Source organism: Dendropsophus ebraccatus, chromosome 8 (genome assembly GCF_027789765.1).
Source record: "Dendropsophus ebraccatus isolate aDenEbr1 chromosome 8, aDenEbr1.pat, whole genome shotgun sequence".
Classification (NCBI taxonomy): Eukaryota; Metazoa; Chordata; class Amphibia; order Anura; family Hylidae; genus Dendropsophus; species Dendropsophus ebraccatus.
The window spans coordinates 54,127,914-54,148,805 of NC_091461.1; the positions used below are offsets into that span (position 1 = coordinate 54,127,914).

At 44.2% G+C, this 20,892-nt stretch overlaps 1 protein-coding gene across 3 annotated transcripts in view; it reads left to right on the forward strand.

Annotated features, from left to right (window-relative positions):
- TBC1D12 (TBC1 domain family member 12) overlaps window positions 1-8,153 on the forward strand; it is a 60,535-nt gene extending 52,382 nt beyond the window's left edge. For all 3 annotated transcript variants that reach the window (XM_069980379.1, XM_069980381.1, XM_069980380.1), the window contains one exon: window positions 7,906-8,153. In XM_069980379.1, coding sequence (XP_069836480.1) covers window positions 7,906-7,971 — 66 coding nt within the window. In that variant the 3' untranslated portion in view covers window positions 7,972-8,153. The remainder of the gene's footprint in view (window positions 1-7,905) is intronic.
- Window positions 8,154-20,892: the final 12,739 nt, after the last annotated feature.

Sequence of the window (20,892 nt, forward strand, 5' to 3'; positions counted from 1 at the left end):
ATGTTGGGGGTCTGCTGGTGTGGAGACAGAGCAGGAACTCCATTCCTAAATGCACAGTGGTATTAGAAGAAAATGTAAGTTTCAGTGACCACTAGTGCTTCTGGTTTGACTTACAAACTGACTGTGTGCATTCCTGTATCACAACAAGTATTGGATTTTCAGAAAATGGATTAGTATTTTGATAATGAGTTATAAAGGTGTGATTAAAACATCAGTAGTGAGTGTTCAGTGGGCAGTACTAAAAACTACCATATTAAAGGTAACTAAAGGTGTGGTACAAGGGTCGTTTCTGGGTACTGTTCTTTTCAATGTTTGCAATTGACATAAGGAAAGGTTTGGTAGGTAATGTTTGTCTGTTTGCTGATGACACAAAAGTGTGCAACAGGGTTGATATTCCTGGAGGTTTCGGTAATATGGAAAATGATCTAGCTTTGCTAGATAAGTGGTCAGAACTATAGAAGCTGCAGTTCAATGTTTCCAAATGTAAAATAATGCACTTGGGGAGGAGGAATCCTCTATCTGAGTATCATATTGGCAGTACTGTGTTGGCAAAGACTTTAGAAGAGAAGAATTTAGGGCTAGTGATTTCTGACAGCCTTAAAATGAGTCTCCAGTGCAACCAGGCGGTAGGGAAAATGATGGCCGTCTAGTGGGAACATACCATAACTCTGAGTGACATAAGCAAGTGGTCATAAGCACCCAGTCGGATCTCCTCTGTTGTATGTGGAAGGAGTTTAGAGCTGGGAGACAACAGCAGCGCCGATAGAGTACTGTAACGTATAACAGAATTTAACCCCCTTTCTACCATGATCACCCACTGTTGCTGTATATAATAGTTGCCCCTGTTGCTGTAACTAATAGTTTTTCCTGTCCCTGTTGCTGTACCTGATAGTCTACACTATTCCCCATTACTTTACCTATAGTCACCCTTGATAGTCCTCCCTGTCCCCTGTTGCTGTGCCCCTATTAATGTACATAGTTACTGCTCCTGTTACTGTACCTGATTGTCACTGCTGTTGGTGTATGTGAAATTTGAAAAATTTGCTGCTGATCTTCAAACATCCTAAAAAGTAAAAGGACCCTTACCAAATAATGCTGACATAAGTAGACATAATGTAAATTTGAATTATTTCATTTGTGTTACATGACTTTGTTACAAACAGAAAGCTTACAAAGAAAGGGTTAAAGTATCAACCAATGAATTACATTTTGTCATGAGAAAACAGTCTCTGAATCACTTGGATATGTTTTACAAAGTTATTGGCAAATAAAATAAGACCGGTCAGATTTGAAAAATATGGTTCGTCCTTAAAGGGGTATTTCACTGGGGGGTGGGGGGCACTTTTTGCTGGGACCGGGGAGGAGGTGGCCGAGTGAAAAGACGTCCACTCACCTTCTCTGTTCCAGCGACTGGTCCCGCATCGCGGCGCTCCGGTGCCCAGTTCCCGGCCACTTCCGGGTGTCTGACGCGGGCCCGAGATGTGAGGTCTCAGGTCCGCTCGGCCACTCTGTGACAGAGGCGGGATCTGAGCAGACTTGAAACGGATCCTGCCTCCTTCACTGAGTGGCTGAGCAGACCTGAGACGTCACGTCTCGGGCCCGCGTCAGACACCTGGAAGCATCTGGGAACAGGGCACCGAAACGCGGCGATGTGGGACTCACCGCTGGAGCCTGGCAGGTGAGTGGACATCTTTTCCCTCGGCCACCTCCTCCCCGGTCCCAGCAAAAAAAGGCCCCCCCCCCCCCCCCCCCCCTACTTGAGTACCCCTTTAACGCCAAAAGTGGCTTTGTTGTAAAGGGGATTCCCACCAGTCAAAACTTCTGATGTGTCTCTGACAAGTCCAGATTTTTATTTTTTTTTTAAACACATTTATACTAAATTTGTCTTGTTAAAAACTGGTACTACCAGTCCACCAGTGACCAGATTTTTTGGCATGATGAAGAAGTTACTTAAGCTTGGTTCACACTGCATTTTTGCTGTCCACTTTACATGTACGTTTAACCCCTTAAGGACAGAGCCTGAAATGGCCTTAATGACTGAGACAAATTTTATGAATATGACCATTGTCACTTTATTCATTAATAACTTCGGGATGCTTTTACCTATCCGGCTGATTCTGAGATTGTTTTCTCGTGACATATTGTACTTTACATTTCTGGTAAATTGGAGTTGATACTCATAACGAATCTTTATGAAAAAAACCCAAATAATGTGAAAAACTGCATTTTTCCAACTTTGAAACTTTTTTGCGTATACAGAAAGTGGTTATACCACATAAATTATATATTAAATAGCATTAGCAACATGTCTACTTTATGTTGGCGGCATTTATTAAACGATCTTTCATTTTTTTTAGACAATAGGAAGCTTAAAACATTAGCAGCAAATTTCCAAATTTTCAGTAAAATTTCAAAATCAGATATTTTTAGGAACCTGTTCAGTTTTAAAGTGTATTTGAGGGGCCTGTATGTTAGAAAGCCCCACAAAGCACCCCATTTCAGAAACTGCACCCCCCACACTCTGCAAAAGCACATCCAGAAAGTGTTTTAACCCTTTAGGGGAGTCACAGAAATAAAAGCTAAGTGTGTAAGAAATTTGAAAATTTTAATTTTCTGTGCAGAGATTTTATTGTAATCCAATATTTTTCATAATTATAAACCTATTACCAGAGAAATGCACCCCAATATTGATTGCCCCATTTCTGCAGTTTATAGAAATACCCCATATGTGGCCCTATTGCGCTATTTGACGCAACCACAAGCCTCAGATATAAAGGAGCGCCTAGTGAATTTCAACGCCTCCGTTATATTTGGTCATTTCTGACTGTACCACTTCAGGTTGGCAGAGGCTCTGGGGTGCCAAAACCTAAAAAACACCCCTAAAGGGACACCATTTAGAAAACTACACCCCTCAAGGAATGTAACAAGGGGTGCGGTGAGCATTTGGACCCCACAGGTGCTTCACAGATTTTCCGAACAATATGACGTGAAAAAAGAAATTTATTTTTTACACTAAAACGTTGTTCTAGCCTTCAATTTTTCATTTTCTTAAAGGGATAAGAGGAAAAAAAAGACACAAAATGTGTAGCGCAGTTTCTCCCGAGTACGGAAATACCCCACATGTGGCGATAAAGTGCCAAGGGGGCGCAGGACGAGCCTCCAAAGGGAAGGAGCGCCAATTGGCTTTTGGAAGCTGAATTTCACTGGAAAGGATTTCAAGGGCCATGTCGCATTTACAGAGCCCTCGTGCTGCCAAGACACTGGAAACCCCCCACAAGTGACCCCATTCTGGAAACTACACCCCTCAAGGAATCTAACAAGGGGGGTAGTGAGCATATGGACCCCACTGGTGACGGGCACAAATGTGGAACAATGTGACGTAAAAGTAAAAAATTTCATTTTTTCACTTTCATGGCACAAATGTGCCCGTCATCAAGGGGTCCATATCCTCACTGCACCCCTTGTTAGATTCCTTGAGGGGTGCAGTTTCCAGAATGGGGTCACTTGTGGGGGGTTTCCAGTGTTTTGGCAGCACGAGGGCTCTGTAAATGCGACATGGCGTTCATCATCCATTCTAGCCAAATCCAACCTCCAAAATCCAAATGGCGCTCCTTCCCTTTGGAGGCTTGCCCTGCGCCCACATGGCGCTTTATGTCCACATGTGGGGTATTTACGGACTCGGGGGAAATTGCTCTACACATATTGTGTGTTTTTTTTCTCTTTTAACCCCTTGTGAAAATGATAAATTCAAGGCTAAACCAACATTATAGTGTAAAAAATGTAATATTTCATTTTCACGCCACATTGTTCCACATTTGTGCCCGTCACCAGTGGGGTCCATATGCTCACTACACCCCTTGTTACATTCCTTGAGGGGTGTAGTTTCCATAATGGGGTCACTTGTGGGGGGTTTCAACTGTCTTGGCAACACACAGGCCTTTTGAATGCAACATGGCCCCTCGAAATCTATTCCATCCAAATCCAGCCTTCAAAAACGAAATGGCGCTCCTTCCCTTCGGAGGCTTACCCTGCACCCACATGGCGCTTTATGTACACATGTGGGGTATTTCCGTACTCAGGGGAAATTGCTCTACACATTTATTGTTTTTTTTTTTTATCTTTTAGCCCCTTGTGAAAATGAAAAAATCATGACAAGATTAATGATTTAGAGTAAAAATTTTACAAAAATTACACTAAATGTTGGTCTAGCCTTGATTTTTTCCATTTCCACAAGGGGTTAAAAAAGAAAATGAACACAAAACGTGTAGGGTAGTTTCCCCTGAGTAGGAAAATACCCCATATGTGGGCATAATGTGCCATATGGGCACAGGGCAAGCCACCAAAGGGACAGAGCGCCATTTAGAGGCTGGAATGGAGGATGGAGGCCATGTCGCAATTACAAAGCTCCTGTGCTGCCAGGTCAGTAGAAACCCCCGACAAGTGACCCCATTCTGGAAACTACACCCCATAAGGAATCTAACAAGGGGTGCAGTGAGGATATGGACCCCACTGGTGACAGTCACTTACGTAGAACATGTGCCGAGAAAATAAAAAATACCATTTTTTTTCATTTTCACGTCCCAAATGTGGCCGTCACCAGGGGGCCATATCCCCGCTGCCCCCCTTGTTAGATTCCTTATGGGGTGTAGTTTCCAGAATGGGGTCACTTGTGGGGGGTTTCTACTGTCCTGGCCGCACAGAGGCTTTGTAATTGCATCATGGCATCCTCTAATGGGAATGGCGGCCATACCTATTTAGCTGGGGAAAAGGGACAATTCTAATTTATTTGGGGGTATTAGGCCAATTATTAGTTTATAAGGTTGGAAATGACAGGTGTCCATCAAACTCAACCTGTGTTGATCCAGAGGAAGGCAAAAAACCCTCGTAAGGCAAACAACAGTAGCCTCATCACAGGGGAAAAATTCCTTCCCGACTCCATAATGGCGATCAGAATAGTCCCTGGATCAACGTGACCCCTGAAATAGGAATAAGGGACAGAATTTAGATAATGTAGAACCCCAATGACGTGTGGTGCGCCTTGGAGCGATCCAGTATGCAGAGGCCGGGGGGATCAGGACAGGTGTCACACTGGTAAATGGTGTCCTTCCTGATCCCCCTGTTACGCCACACTCTGCACTTCTTCTGGGGTCTCCCTTTCTCCAGTGTGGGGGACGTCACCTGGAAAATGTTGCCCTGGTGCGATACGGGGTTCTTCATATCCAGAAGCGCTGGGTCCGCTCCATGGCTGCTAAATATTAGGGCTCTATTACTGCTTCTGATATGTTCGGATCGTGCCGCAAGCTACAGGGCAGCGAGGGACCGGAAGAGGGGGTGCTGGTATAAACGTTATCCCCATACAGGTGGTAACCTTTATCCAGCAGTGGGAAGATCAGTTCCCGGACGATCTTCCCACTTGTTCCGAGGATGGGGGGGGGGGGGCATCTGGGGGCTGGATTCAGGTGTCCCTTCCTACATACACTCTAAGGGTACGTGCACACTGCGGAATCGCGACAGATAACCCTTTGTGCATTCCACAGCTGGCACCCACAGGCGGACTGATGCAGGCGCGCGTCTCCGTCCGTGTCATAGACTCCATTCTATGCACGGGCGGATTCCGCTCTCCGTCCAACGTATTCATTCTTTGGATGGACGACGGAATCCGCCCGTGCATAGAACGGAGTCTATGACACGGGTAGAGACATGCGCCCGCATCAGTCCGCCGGCGGGTGCCAGCTGCGGAATGTACAAAGGGTTATCCTTTGCCATTCCGCAGTGTGCACGTACCCTAAATCTGTAAGAGTACCCTGAGGTACGCTCACAGAGTTTGGAGAATTTCACACCATACCGTGATTTCTTATTGGGACGGTACTGGCAGAAAAGACGTGTCTGGGGGGCAGCGTACGCTACGCTACCCCCAGACACGTCACCTGAGGATGAATGGAGGAAAGAAGGATCCCCCCATTCATCCTCACTGGCTGTTTCGGTGTCGGAGGCAATAACGTATCCCTCTTGACGCCGAAAACACCCTGGGGGCCATCTTTATACGGGGATTGGTATATGGGGTATGTAGTGGTGTAGTGTCAAACTTTATTCAATGTAGTGTGGTGTAATGTAGTGTTTTTTACAGTAAGTATAAAAAAAAAACCTACGCCAACAAAGGAGTTGCTGATAAATGCCGCACTTATGTGCGGCACTTATCAGCAGACCGTGGCAGTAGGATATAGAAAAAAAACACCCTACGCCAAAAAGGAGGAGTTGCTGTTTAGCAGCGCACTTTCGTGCGATGCTGATCAACACTCAGCGGCGATAGGGTGCAGAAAATAGAAATAAAAAAAATTTGGAAAAAAAAACAAAACTTTTTCTACATTCTGAACATCCCTGTAGCTGCTGATAAGTGTATTACACATATCAGCCGCTAGAGGGCAGCAGAGCGCAAAATCCGGAAAATGACGAGGCTGGAGCCGAAAATAGCCGAAAGAAGACGACGGGGACCGCCGGAAAGACCCGAAGACCGAACGGAATGACGGAAGACGCCGATCAGGAGCCCGGGACAGGTGAGTAATGTACAAATACCTGCTCTGGACCCCTCCGCTACCTAGCTGAGGGGTCCAGGGCAGGTATTTATTATTTTGTGGGACTCTGATCGCCGTGCCACCGGCCCGATCGCCGTGAACGGCCGGCCGGCCGTGAACGGCGATCGGGCCGGTGGCACAGTGACCACCATTACTTTTTACAGTAATGGCGGTCGGTGCCGTCCTCGGACAGCACCGACCGCCATTTTTTTCCGGGTCATTGAGTCACCGATGACCCGGAAAGGTTCCGATCGCCGCTATTGGCTGATCTGAATTGATCAGCCTATAGCGGCGATCGTAAGCACGGGGGGTGTTAACCACCCCCCGTGCCGAGAAGCTATGATGGCCTGCTATGATTTATAGCAGGCCATCTTCCCCGATCGCTGTGTGCGAACACGCAGCGATCGGGGAAACATCGGGCGTAAATTTACGCCCTGATGCGCCAAGTACCAGGGCGCGAGGGCGTAAGTTTACGCCCGATGTCGTTAAGGGGTTAAAGGAAAAAAACGCATGGTAGAAACAAAAGTTGTTGGCTTATAGTATAAAAAAAATGATTAAAAGGGATCCTTTTTTATGTGCACAAGAACAGGATTGACAGAGTTTTTCTATAGGTTAAAATTAATTGTACGGAAATGCAGTTTGAACCCAGCCTTACTGGAAAAGCAATACAACGCCCAGTGTTATTCAATGGCCCTGTATAGGGTCGGGATCTGTGCTGCAAAAAGGACATGTTGTAACATGGACCAGAATTTGTGGCACAGATCGCTATGTTAATGAAGTACCAGTGTACTGCTGATGCACATTCGTAGTGTGGTCCGCAGTCACGGGCTGCACTACGCATGTGTGAATGTAGTGTTAAGACTCTGGGGTAAAAATGATACCACATCTAGATGGAAAATTGCAGGCTGAGGTAGTCACTGGAAGTTTACAGAACACAGGAAAAAAACAAACTCTGTGTGGTCTTTAAGACAGTACTAACCACTGAGCCATTGTGCCCAGAACCCTCCAGTTGATGTCTCTTTTGAATGAAAACTATTTTCTGTGCCATGCATTAAGGGGCCATTCACTTGTCTGTAATATACAGTCTATGGACATGTGAATGACCTCTGACTGTACAAGTATTGTAGAAGCTGACTTGCACAACTACTGCACCATTCCAGGTGGTTGTTTTGAGTTGGTTCTCTTAACTAATTAAATGTTGGAATCTGACTTGTTGCTTTGGTCTATAGACCTGATTTTATTGGGGTCCTCACCATATTAGATCTGCTGTCACATAGGTGTGGCATGTTGTATCTCGGCCCTGTCTCACTGATGTCTAACTTCTGTATTGTAGGTATTCGCATCGCTAATGAAGGATTACAAAGAGGGTGACAAAAATACTCCTGCATCCAAAACTTAACCGATGGGCTTTTACTGACTCCATGAAACCACTCTAACAAGCAGAGGGACACACGTTGTCCTAGGATTGTGAACCACTACAGACAAGTATGAGCTGAGAATCCCTCCTTGGGAATTGCACATGAACTTCACCGCAGACCGGTCCTTCTCTCGACAGTATTAAGAATAAAACCCAGATCTGTGTATTTGTTTTCTGGAGGACACAATTTTTTTTAAAACTACATGGATTCTATTTAATATACAAACAAAATATTTAATGCAATAAACCTTTGTAATGGACCCTTTACTTGGTACACTAAGTTTTCAAGTACAGAAATGCACTTTTTATTTTACTTTTTGGTTACAGTGCAAATGCTTCTACTAGACATCAAACTGCAGTCTGAACCCATCTTATTGGTACCAATAGACAGTAAACACATGTGCGATCAACTCTACAGAGGACCAATTTCCTGTTTCTTTGTGGGTATAATGGCAAGTTCGGTAACCTCAGCAGACTACAGCAGGGGTGATGCCCAAATGTCGTACTGAAGTAGGTTTTTATTAGGGCATATAAGTACTGCTCTTGCCGACAGTCGCTCCAACAATGACTCCCCTGACAAAGATGTGACTCATTGATGGCGGTGTTCTTGCTTTATTTTGTGACAGTCACATTTTCATTATATAAGTTACATCATATCACTTGCTGTATTTCTGTTGTCTTTTTATTTTTTTTTAGTACCATGTGCATTATTTCTGGTTTTACATAAAATCCAGTGAACTTTTTACTAGGAGTCAGATTTGTTGTTGCTTTCAGTATATTGAGCCTTATTCACAAACCTGGTGTCAAAAATCTAGTAAGAAATACTGATTTTACTCAGCACTGAAATGTCACTTTAATAGGGTTCTATGGGTTTTTGTTACAAGGTTAAAGTGAATCTGTCAGATGCAATGATTCAATTTACTTTCCAAACTAATGACGCTGTTAGGTCAAGTAGACACACGGTACCTATATCTATATGCTTCCAGAATGTAGAAAAAAATTCTTCTCCGTAAAAGTGTCAGGCTTTCCCAAATTTCTGAGCTTCTGAGGGTTTCCATCCCTTATCCTCCTTAGAGCTCAGCTTGCAGCTGACTGTCAGTCATGGAGCCGTAGCATGGACCAGTCATGGTCCGATATGGAAGGGGGAGCAAGGTGGTATTCCAGCTTTCAACAGATGAAAGGCTTTCTGACACTTGTCACTGGAGATTTAAAGCATTTTTTACGCTCTGGAAGCATGAATGGTTATATGAAAGCTACCATGTTGTGTTCCAGATCTGTACTTCTTGATGATAATCAATGTTTTATCAGATATCCAAGCATGGCACCTTTGGGCAGACTGTACATTGCTTCAGTCTAGGATTGGAAATAATTGCTAAATAATGCAGCTGTGTCCAAACACAGCGCCACAAAACATACAAACAAGAAACCCTGTCATATTCACACAGATTTATAAAAGTATGTTTTGTTTTTTTGTGATTTTACAATGCATCTTAATTTAGTTCATTGGGAGGGTAGAGTAGGTTTATACACTCCTTGTCAGCAGTCCCCATCTCTGTACTCCTCTCCTCCAGCCAACGGGAGTCAAAGGCCAAGCGCTTGGTGCTTTGCGAAACCACACTTACTGTAGTTTCACTTATCTCTAGCAGTAATTGTTCAGCCACCAGCCCTGTGTATGACCAGCTAAAGATTGTTGACATTCTCTCTGTTATGTAGGTAATGTCAATGTAAGAAATAGGACTGTGACATTGTTAGCAATTTCTTTGTTACTAATGTTAGGGCATGTTCACATGAACATTAACCACATTTTTCTATGGTTGGTGATTAACCACACCAACCATACAGTTTTACTTAAGAAACAATCTCCCGTTGATTTCACTTTGTAACTTGTTTTTTTTATGCGCAGTTCTGCCCTGCCCGTCACACCGGCTGCGGCTAGATAGCCATGGCACGGTGCTGTGCACAGGAGAGGGTTCTGCCCATGTGCACATGTCCTGTTGGTGTATGGAGATACCCAGCTGAGCGAACACATACAGCTGGGTGTGTAGGCAGCTGCATCTGCCTTGAGAAGAATGCACTTTATTCATTGAGATCCACAATGTGTTCAGCTTCCAGAGTCCGTGAGAAGTGAGACGGTGCTCTTTGGACCTTTCCTCTGACTAGTGTCATTAGATGGGGGTTTTTTCCCCCTTTTTCATGGTGGCTATAAATGACTTTTTTTTTTCTTGTACTTTTTTCTATACGGTCATCTTAGGGTTAGAAATGGTAATTGAATAAGATTGGGGAGGGGGGTCAGTTATGGTTTTCATATGCAGCTGCACTGTTGGCAAAAAGTGCCACATTAACATGGCTGAAAAACTAAATTTCTTTACAAGTAAGGTTTAGGCACTTTGCTAAATTGACCAGTGATAAGTGGTGCATCCTATAATAAGGATATAGCTGCTTATAACAATAGGAAGATGTGTCATCCACAGATATCTTGCTTTGGTCCAGCTCTCCCTGGTGTTTGTCCTGCATTGATGCTGTTTAGGGGCCCTGCGGAGGCCAGATGTGTGCCATGTGTGTATGGCATCTGTGAATGCTAAATGTGAATTCCACCATTCCTTCTTTCATCCTGACATCCGTTGTATTCAGTGTAAATGTTATAATCTCAATGACTGCTCAGTAACACTAAGCAAATCCGCTTTTAGAGCCATGCTACATTCTGTAGTTCCTGCAAATATAATGTAATATTTCTTATGTTTAACAGTCTATCATTGCTACTTGTTTGGTGAAGCCAAATCTGACTAGTGGTTTAAAGATGTGCAATACTGAATGTCTAGGCAAGTCTTCTAGTATTCTATTTTTATTTTTTATTTTTGAGAGTTGTCAGTAATCCTATGTGCTTCACAGGCTGCTGTAAATGCAGAGCGAAGACCATGGGGGGAGCATTTTATTACTGGATTCATTGTTAATAGGAACTTGTTGGTGAAGTAAGAGGGCCTTTACACAGAGATTTATCTGACAGATTTTTAAAGCCAAAGCCAGGAATGGATTTGAAAAGAGGAGAAACCTGTCTTTATACATCGTCCACATGACAGCACCACATGGAGGATGTCACCCTTGACCTAACAGGAACAGGAAATACAGAGAGAGGTTAAAAGGGCACTTCCCCAATCCCACCTCAGTGTTTTTCCTGTTCCTGTCAGGATCAAAAGGAATACAGAAGTTACCTGTGATCCTTCCCGGTCACGGGTCGGGACGATAGCCTCAGGTGGTGGTCCGGGGTGTTCCTCTGTTCCCCTCCAAGGTCCGGTCATGGCTCAGTGAGGGGTCCCTTGTGGATCCCTCGTGGTCCCAGTCTCCCTGCGGCGCTCAAAGCGGGTTGATGCAGGGAGACTATCCAGTTTGCCGCTTCCCCTCGCACGCTGCGGTGCGCCTGGGCCTACGCGCGTGGCGGACGTGACGTGCGGATGACGTCAGACGCCGGCGCATGCGTCCCGCATGGATTGCCGGGAGCGCGGCAGGACGTCTTTGGGCGCCAAATTCAAAACGCCTATCGGAGGCGGACCGGAAGTTCGGCGGTAGCGCCAGGTGACGCCAAGGTCAGTCGGGCCCAGCAGTATTTAATGGGAGATGTACCAGTCCAGCTCTCTCTCTCTCCTTGCCACTATGGATTCTCCTGCTGCTATAGGAGAGGCTGCTGAGTCTACTGCTACTGCCGGCTCCGGAGAAAAAGAGACACAAAAGAAACCAAAAAGTAGAAGATGTGTGGGCTGTAATGATAAGATACCTGATGATTATGCAAAACAACTATGTAAAGTGTGCTACAATAAGCTGCATCCCTCCTCACGTATATCCATCTCAGAGGAACTGCGCAAGGTTATCCGTCAGGAGATCAAATCTATATCTAAAACAAACCCCTCTACCACTACTTCTACTTCAGCTTCTGCGACCCCTCCCCCTGCTCCTCCACCCAAGAAGCGCAGATATGTTATATCAGATTCTGATTCTGAGCAAGAGAAGGAAGCTTCTGAGGAGGGTGAAATTCCTATTGATTCCACTCCTAAGGAGTCTGGGAAGTTTTACTTCTCCTCTGAGGATTCAGAAACCCTAATTAGAGCCATAAGAAGCGTTATGGGTATTGATGATTCTGAACAGCCTGTATCTATTCAGGATACTATGTTCGGAGGCCTTAAACCCAAGAAAAAGAAAGTTTTTCCCATTCACGAAAATATCCAGGATCTTATTAAAACTGAATGGAAGGAGCCTGAAAAAAGGCTGTTTATACCTAAAGAATTCAGTAACAGATTAAATTTTGATGAAAAGGATACTGCAACATGGGCTAATATCCCTAAAGTAGACTTTCAAGTATCCAAGATATTAAAAAAGACAATGCTTCCTTTTGAAGATGCCTCTCAGCTAAGAGATGCAATGGATAGGAAAATGGAGGGACTACTAAGAAAGTCCTGGGAAGCCTCCGCAGCCATGATTAATCCTAACATAGCTGCTACAAATGTATCTAGGGCGCTCTTCATATGGTTGGAGCAGTTAGAGGGCCACCTGGGAGGTACTACCTCGAGGGAGGAGATCCTTAAATCTATTCCTATGCTGAAGTTGGCAACAAGTTTTCTGGCAGATGCTTCTGCCGAATCAGTCAGAATTGCCGCCAAATCAGCTGCCCTCTCTAATGCAACCAGAAGGGCCCTTTGGTTAAAGAATTGGCAGGGTGATGCAACGTCTAAAATAAAGCTGTGTCAGATTCCTTTTGAAGGTGATCTCCTCTTCGGCTCTTTCCTTGAAGAGATCTTGGATAAAGCGGCTGATAAGAAAAAGGATTTCCCTACACCAAAACAAGAGAAAGGTAAGAAACCTTTTCGTCACTATACACAGTACACCCACAGAAGGGACGAGTTTAAAGGTAAAGGCAAAGGAGGAAGATGGGCCTACCCAAAAGGAGGACGTGGCAGGGGATTCCTCCTTAATCCCTCTACTGAGGGAAAAAACAAGTGACAGCTCCAGAGTGGGGGGAAGGCTATCCTTATTCCACAGTCAATGGGAGAAGATAACAAACAATCAGTTCATCCTAAACATCCTGAAAAGTGGGTACTTAATAGACTTCTCCTCCCTTCCCCCCCAAAAATTCTGTATAACCCACTTCAAATCAAAACTAATGATGGATCGTGTGATGAAGGGGGTTCGGGATCTGCTTCTATTAGGGGCAATCATCCCTGTTCCCCAGGAGGAAATCGGTTTGGGTCATTACTCAACCCTTTTCCTAGTCCCAAAACCCAATGGGACTTACAGGACAATAATCAATCTCAAGCCTCTAAACCGATCTATCAAACACAAGAAATTCAAGATGGAGACAGTGAAAACTACCATTCCCCTCATACATCAGGGGGCATCACTAGCAACCCTAGACTTGAAAGATGCTTACTTCCATATACCCATTCACCCTGCGCATCAGAAATACCTCAGATTCGCAGTTCAGACACAGCATCAACTAGTCCATTATCAATTTCAAGCCCTACCGTTCGGAATCTCATCAGCCCCATGGCTATTCACAAAGATTATGTTGGAAGTAGTAGCCTATCTAAGAAAACAAGAGATAACCATTGTTCCATATCTGGACGATCTCCTGTTAGTCGCTCCATCTCCATCTATCCTTTCTATACAGATTCAGATAACTATTTCTATCCTACAGGATCTCGGCTGGATAATAAACCTGGACAAATCAGATTTAACACCAGCCTGCAGGAAGAGATTCCTGGGAATGATCCTGGATTCAAACCTGCAGAAAACTTTCCTGCCTCAAGACAAGGTGAATATGTTAATGACAAACATTGCCTCCTTCAGGAAGAAAAAATCCACCACAATCCGGAAGGCCATGTCGCTCTTGGGTTCTATGACCGCAACCATCCCAGCGGTACCTTGGTGCCAACACCATGTTCGCATCTTACAGGGCGATATACTTCATGTGTGGAACAGATCCCCCTTAACATTGGACAAACGTATGACGATTTCACAAAAGGTGAAGATTTCGCTCCTCTGGTGGCTGAAGGAGTCCAATCTACAGAAGGGTTGCCCTTGGAGTCTGGATCCAGTAGTCACGGTGACCACGGATGCCAGCCAATCAGGTTGGGGTGCTCACATTCAGGGTTTTCACTTTCAGGGTCGTTGGTCGGAAGAAATCAGTGCCCAGTCCTCCAACTTTCGAGAGCTGGCTGCAGTCTGGGAGTCTCTGAAAATGGCGGAATACCTGCTCCTCAACAACCATATAAAGATCTATTCGGACAACTCGACGGTGGTAGCATATCTTCGCCACCAAGGAGGGACAAGATGCAAACTTCTGCAGCTGCTATCCAGAAAAATCTTCTCTTGGGCAGAAGGCAAGGTGAGATCTATCTCAGCAGTCCATCTAAGGGGAGTGGACAACAAACTGGCAGACTTTTTAAGTCGCAAAATAATACACCCTGGGGAATGGGAACTCTGTTCCCAGATCTTCTATCAACTTGCAGACAGATGGGGTTTTCCACAGGTGGACCTGTTCGCCTCAAGATCCAACAGGAAGACAGAAGAATTCTTCAGCCTGAACTTTCGGGATTATCCAACAGCATTGGATGCTCTCCAACAAGACTGGAATTTTCATCTGGCCTATGCGTTTCCTCCTCTACCTCTCATCCCGAGAGCTCTACAAAAGATACGCTCCAGCAATACCACGGTTATCTTCATAGCTCCCCACTGGCCAAAGAGGAGTTGGTTCAGTCTCCTATCCTCCATGTCAATTCAGGATCCCTTTCCGCTTCCTCTCAGAGCAGATCTCCTATCCCAGGGACCTCTTCATCATCCGGACCTTCAAAACCTCCATTTAACTGCCTGGCTACTGAGAGGTCCATCCTCACAGCCAGAGGTTTGTCCTCTAGAGTAGTAAATACTCTTATGAAAAGTAAAAAAGAGATAACATCTGCCATATACCTTAAACAATGGAAGAAGTTTTGCTCCTGGTGTGGAGATCCGCCTCCGGATTTGACACAACCAGACATTCCTAAAATATTGGACTTTCTACAAGCTGGATTAGACAAGGGTCTCTCCTTAAGTACTTTGAAGGTTCAGGTCTCGGCTTTGGGATGCATTTATGATACCAGAATTGCAGAGCATCAGTGGATCAAAAGATTCTTCAGGGCAGTGTCCAGAATCAAGCCGAAGATAAAAAATCTAACAGCGCCTTGGGACTTGAATACTGTTCTCTTGGGCCTCTCAGACAGACCATTTGAGCCCTTACATGAGATCTCTTTAAAACTACTTACCATCAAAACCGCCTTTCTTATTGCTATAACAACAGCAAGGAGAGTAGGAGAGATTCAAGCCTTATCTATTATGCAACCCTACTGTACCATTCTAGATGACAAAATAGTATTTAAATTAAATCCTGTTTTTCTACCAAAAGTTGTGACCAATTTTCACAGGTCCCAGGATATTGTTATTCCTTCATTCTGTGACAATCCGAAAAATGAGAAGGAAGAGTCATTTCATCGCCTGGACGTAAGACGTGCTATTCTTCAGTACCTGGAAATCACAAAACCGTGGAGGAAAGATGAAAACCTGTTGGTCCAATTCCAAGGTCCTAACAAAGGTAAAAAAGCCTCCAAAGGTTCTATAGCCCGTTGGATCAAGACTGCCATCTGTGAGTCTTACTCGGCCAGAGGGAAAGAAGCTCCATCGGGTCTCAAAGCTCATTCTACCAGAGCCACTGCAGTCTCCTGGGCAGCCAAATCAGCAGCCTCTCTTGAACAAATTTGCAAGGCTGCTACCTGGTCCTCGCCTCATACCTTCTTCAGGCATTACCGGCTGGACGTGGGTACTTCCCAAGACATGGCTTTCGGGAGAAAGGTGCTACACGCTGTGGTCCCGCCCTGAAAGTCTAAGTTGGTATGTCTCCATGTGGTGCTGTCATGTGGACGATGTATAAAGCAAGAATTATTACTCACCGATAATTCACTTTTTATGAGTCCATCATGACAGCACCCTTAGATTTCCCTCCCTATGTGTTGTTGATCCTATGGTTTCGTTATAATAACACTGAGGTGGGATTGGGGAAGTGCCCTTTTAACCTCTCTCTGTATTTCCTGTTCCTGTTAGGTCAAGGGTGACATCCTCCATGTGGTGCTGTCATGATGGACTCATAAAAAGTGAATTATCGGTGAGTAATAATTCTTGCTTTCCTTTACCTGTTCTGTTTATACTCTATTCCTGGCTTTGGCTTTAAAAATCTGTCAGATAAATCTGTGTAAAGGCACCATAAGAATGGTTGGAAGCTTTATGTGCTGAGCTTGTGCTGGTCTTTCTGCACAGTATTTTATTATAGTTGTCACTCATAATATGTCAGTGCTGTCCGAGTTAGTAAGGCTCAGATCACATTTTTTTCCCCTTATGTTCAGCGTATACACAGGTAACGTTTTTTGCATATATGAAATGTATCCATTGGGCTGGTATGTAGAGATGAGCCAATCTCGAGCATGTTCGCACTCTGTACTTGATAACCAGTGGCTGAAGTTGTTGGATGCAGCCCTAGGGAGTCCTGTAATGCATGGATATGGCCTATGGCCGTGTTCATGTTTCCTAGGCAGCCTTAGGGCTGCATCCAACTACTTTAGCCAAAGGTAATCAGTGTGTTCGGATGAACCTGAGCTTGCTAGAGGTTAGCTTATTTCTATTAGTATGGTTTGGCATACCTTTTTAAATACTGTGTCGTAAGGCATAGTTTGCTGTTCTTTCCAATAGAATTGGCAATAAAAAAAATGAACCACAGAGTATACATTTTTTCCCGCATAAGGTCCTGAGTAAGGTATCACACCATGGTATGTACAGTGGAGTGAGTATAGTAAGACTTTGGCGCATATGTCAGGTGAATTCCCTGTGTATAGGCTGATTGTAAAGGTAAAACCTGAATGGAGCCTTGTATGTCCAGTCCATGATTAAAGAGGGTATCTGGAATAGAGAAACTCCGGCAGCAGTATGAAAGCTTTCTAACCACTCACTTTCTTACCAAGAACATGCTGAAAGGGATGACATAGATGACTATGGCAATAGCCATGCATCTTATGCAGAAAGCCGGAGTGGCCTGGATACAACCACAAGAGATTGTATGTGTCACCTAATGCTCATCCAGACAGTGTGGGCATTTTCCAGTGAATATCTCACTACTAAAACCAGTGAATACACCTTTTTATGGCCAGCTTAATAGGAAGCTGTCACCAAGAGATATGGCACATGCCATTAATTGCAATAAGTTGCCATGAGCATAGTGGTAGTTTCATGTAGCACATCTGTCTCCTATGGTGGAAAAATCATCTTTTATTCCCAGCCAGACGTGTCTAGATGTTCACCCACCTATACACACTCTCCTTTCTTCCTGATGGACAGCTAGTGCTCACTGTGGTAATGGCAATGCATGCGTAGTGAACTCATAAACTCTTCATGCACGCACCACCATTGAGAGACACATGAGCCACTTCCATATGTCAATCCTGGGTGACGTCTCCCTTTAAGTAAGCAATCATAATTCACCAGAAACGTCTTCTTACCAAGCAAAATATTCAATAAACTTTACAGTTGAAATATAAGTAACTCTGTAAATATTTTGCTTTGCTGTTTTTATATCCATTTCAAATGTAACCTGATAACCAGCCGGTAAATAAAAGTAAAGGATTTACATTGTTTAATAACCTCATTAGGTTTGAATTTGTGGAAAATTGTAAAATGTCATTTTAAAATGGCTGTTTTTTTTTAAAGGGGATGTCCCATGGCTCATTTCCGTAGTGGTGCTGCTAATCTATGCTGCTAGGGATAGAATTAGTTTCCCTTAAACCCCCCCCCCCCAAGCTGTTGCAAAACTGCATTTCAGGCATGATGGGAATTGTAGTTTTGCAACCGCTCGAAGGGGAGAAGGTTCCCCATCACTGTCCTAAGGGAGGTGGATCAGTGCTCTATAGGGCCCACAGACCCTTTTTTTAAAAAACTTAGAAATTTTGCTAAATTTTCCTGTCTTTACCTTCAACCTCTACAAAAGCCGCTATAGGCTACTGACCAAAAATGACTGAAGAATTGGTTGGGGCAGATTACTTTGGTACCATAGATGTAGATCATATGAGCCAGAGGTCTACAACTTTTTGAAAACCTCAAATCGACTTTATACTTATATATGAGTTTCCCATTTATTAGTAATGTATTACAATTTACAGCATATAATTATTTCTTGTATTGGACACTTGGAATTTGTGTTTATTCTAACTAAAGATCGATTTCTTGTGGCAGTCACACCTTTTAATCACAATTTTCCCTAAGCCTGCAGCCTTCGGGTCTCCTGCGACATCTACGGACGGTTCAATGGTATTGTGTGTCCGTTGTTTATTTTGTGATTTAGTAGTTTCTCCCAGAGATTCCTATTCTATGAAAAAGATCCAGGTGTAAATCGTTCACTGTATTGCCTGGCCTGGGCAGCAGCCTTGGAGGACCCCCACTAGACTGGCTGACATCTTCCCTGTTTTGTCTCGCTGCTCGATGATTTTTCTGAAGTCCACATGTGTAAACTCGAATGTTACATATAATTTATGTATTTCTTTTGTCATTCAAAGTATTTCCAATTTTTTTGTGGCTATTGTACAGTTTTCTTACTTTTCAAGTATAAACCTGTATATAGAACATGTACATAGAAGGGACTTGGCCTTCATTTGAGACCACTAGATGAACAATTCCTATGTAAATAAAAAAACTTGGAAGCTAAAGCTTTTACTCTGTGTTGTTTGGCTTTGTCACAGTAAGACCTCTTCTCTTCCAATAGGTTCTTGCGTCTCTTTGGGGCTTTCACACATGGACATGACTCATGACAGCAGAAAAGGACACACACATCACTGCTTGTGGCCACAATGAGGTGGGGAAACATCTTGTCGCCTCAGAATAAATTCTTCAGCATGCTTGAGTCTGTTTCAACCTGGAACTCTTGGCATTTGATCGCCAGTGGCTGAAGTAGTTGGATGCAGCCCCAAGACTGCCTGGACTATGTCCATGTTTTCCAGGACTCCTTAGGGCTGCATCCAACTTCAGCCACCGGCAATCCACTGGCACCAAAATTACCTGTATTTTAGATGCACCAACTGGTCCTACTGTGGTTCTAAACAGACAGGTCATAGCACTATGGTAGTGTATTTTAGCACAATCATTGCAGTGTAGATGTCCTAGCTAGAAAATAAATACTTTTTATATAGAGTCTTCCAAGAACTAGGGCAGCATGATACTGTAACATGCTTAATACAAACAACAATGGCTGCCGCATCATGTGAACTGTCACTGTCCTCCGCTGTCTTTGTTGTACAGCATATGCATGCCGAGGCTTGGTGGATTTAGAGATTAGAGTTCTTTTTTTAATGCATGAAGACCATCTTCAAAAAAATCACAGAAACACCTTTAGGGTGGGTTGACATGTAGCGGATCCCTTCACTGTCACTTTCAATATGATTACATACTCGTAGAGGAATTGTCATTCCGTTGTGAGTATGTAAAAGGCAGCTCCCTTATCCCCCTGCGGCCCAGTACATACATTACCGGGTCCGCGCTCCGGCTTGCTCCAGCCAATCGCGGCTGAGCACAGTTATGACGCGGCGGAGGGGGGACGGCGGCAGGGATTCGTCCGTCCGTCCGAAGACTATGTTTGCCACAAGATGGCGGATGGCCTTGACATGGATCAGGTAATGTATAATGCACCACACACTTCCGGGGACACGGGGAAGGGGGCGATTCACAGACATAACTTTGTAATGTGTGTTATTCTGTGAATAATTTTTTTAAGCTCCATTCACTTCAATAGAACTGAGCAGCAAAACCCTGCCAAGCTAGAGACAAGAGTGGGGCTGTCTCTGGAAGAAAGAGGCTGTGATTTTGTAGCACTGAATCATCCCTTTAGGGTCTGTTCACACGTACAGACTCGCTGTGTATTTATCGCTGTGAGTTTCTCGCACATAAATCCACAGCGATACTGATCGCTATCAAGTCAATGTATGTTTTTACATGCGAGTTTTGATTTGCACATGATTTTCACAGGCGAGTTCAACACCACATAAAACACAGCTACTTTCATATGAGTTTGATGCGAGTTCTGTGTGAGTTTTACTCAGTGAGTCTGTACATGTTAACAGACCCTAAATGTGACTTGCTAGGTTTATGGGGGGGATGTTAGAGAGAGCATGGTGCAGTGGGATGCCTGTCCTGTTTATATAGATTGACATTGTACAAAAGAAAAAAAAAAAGGATCCTATTAATGAACATAAAACTGAAACACTGTCCTGTTGAAAAGACACAGAAAACTAAAACTACTGTGAAAAATGGAAGTCTACAGATCTGTTACAGAATCAAATAGCAGTTTCAGAAGGATAGCCAGACATGGTATAAACAGGCCCTTATATATCAAGTCCCGCTTGCTGTCAGTAACGTGCAGTCAAAGTAGCAGTATTCCCATCTGGAGTGGATGCTCAATCCACAGAGAAACTCTGCCACTCCAGATGCTGCCAAAGAGAGAGGAAAGCTGCATTTATCTCTGGCGAGTTCGTGGAGTATGAATAGCTGCAGTCCACAGCTCCTTTCAGATGGAAGTTCGGGGTCCCCATACCCCAGCAGTCGGACCCTCCCGCTTGGATACTGTGGATGGCATAACTACTACAGATGGGGATACCCCTGTAACCCTGTAGTATTCATAACAAACTAACTTTATTATATGCCAGACAACTTAGGTGCTGTGGTTGCTATAGCCTTGAGGCTAAGCTACTGCGTATATCTGGTCCTGGAAGCTGTGGTGGGAGCAGGGCTGAGTATCAGTTCACGGATACAGTGGGCAGTACCTACCTGAGGTTACATTTAACACAAATGCTGGGA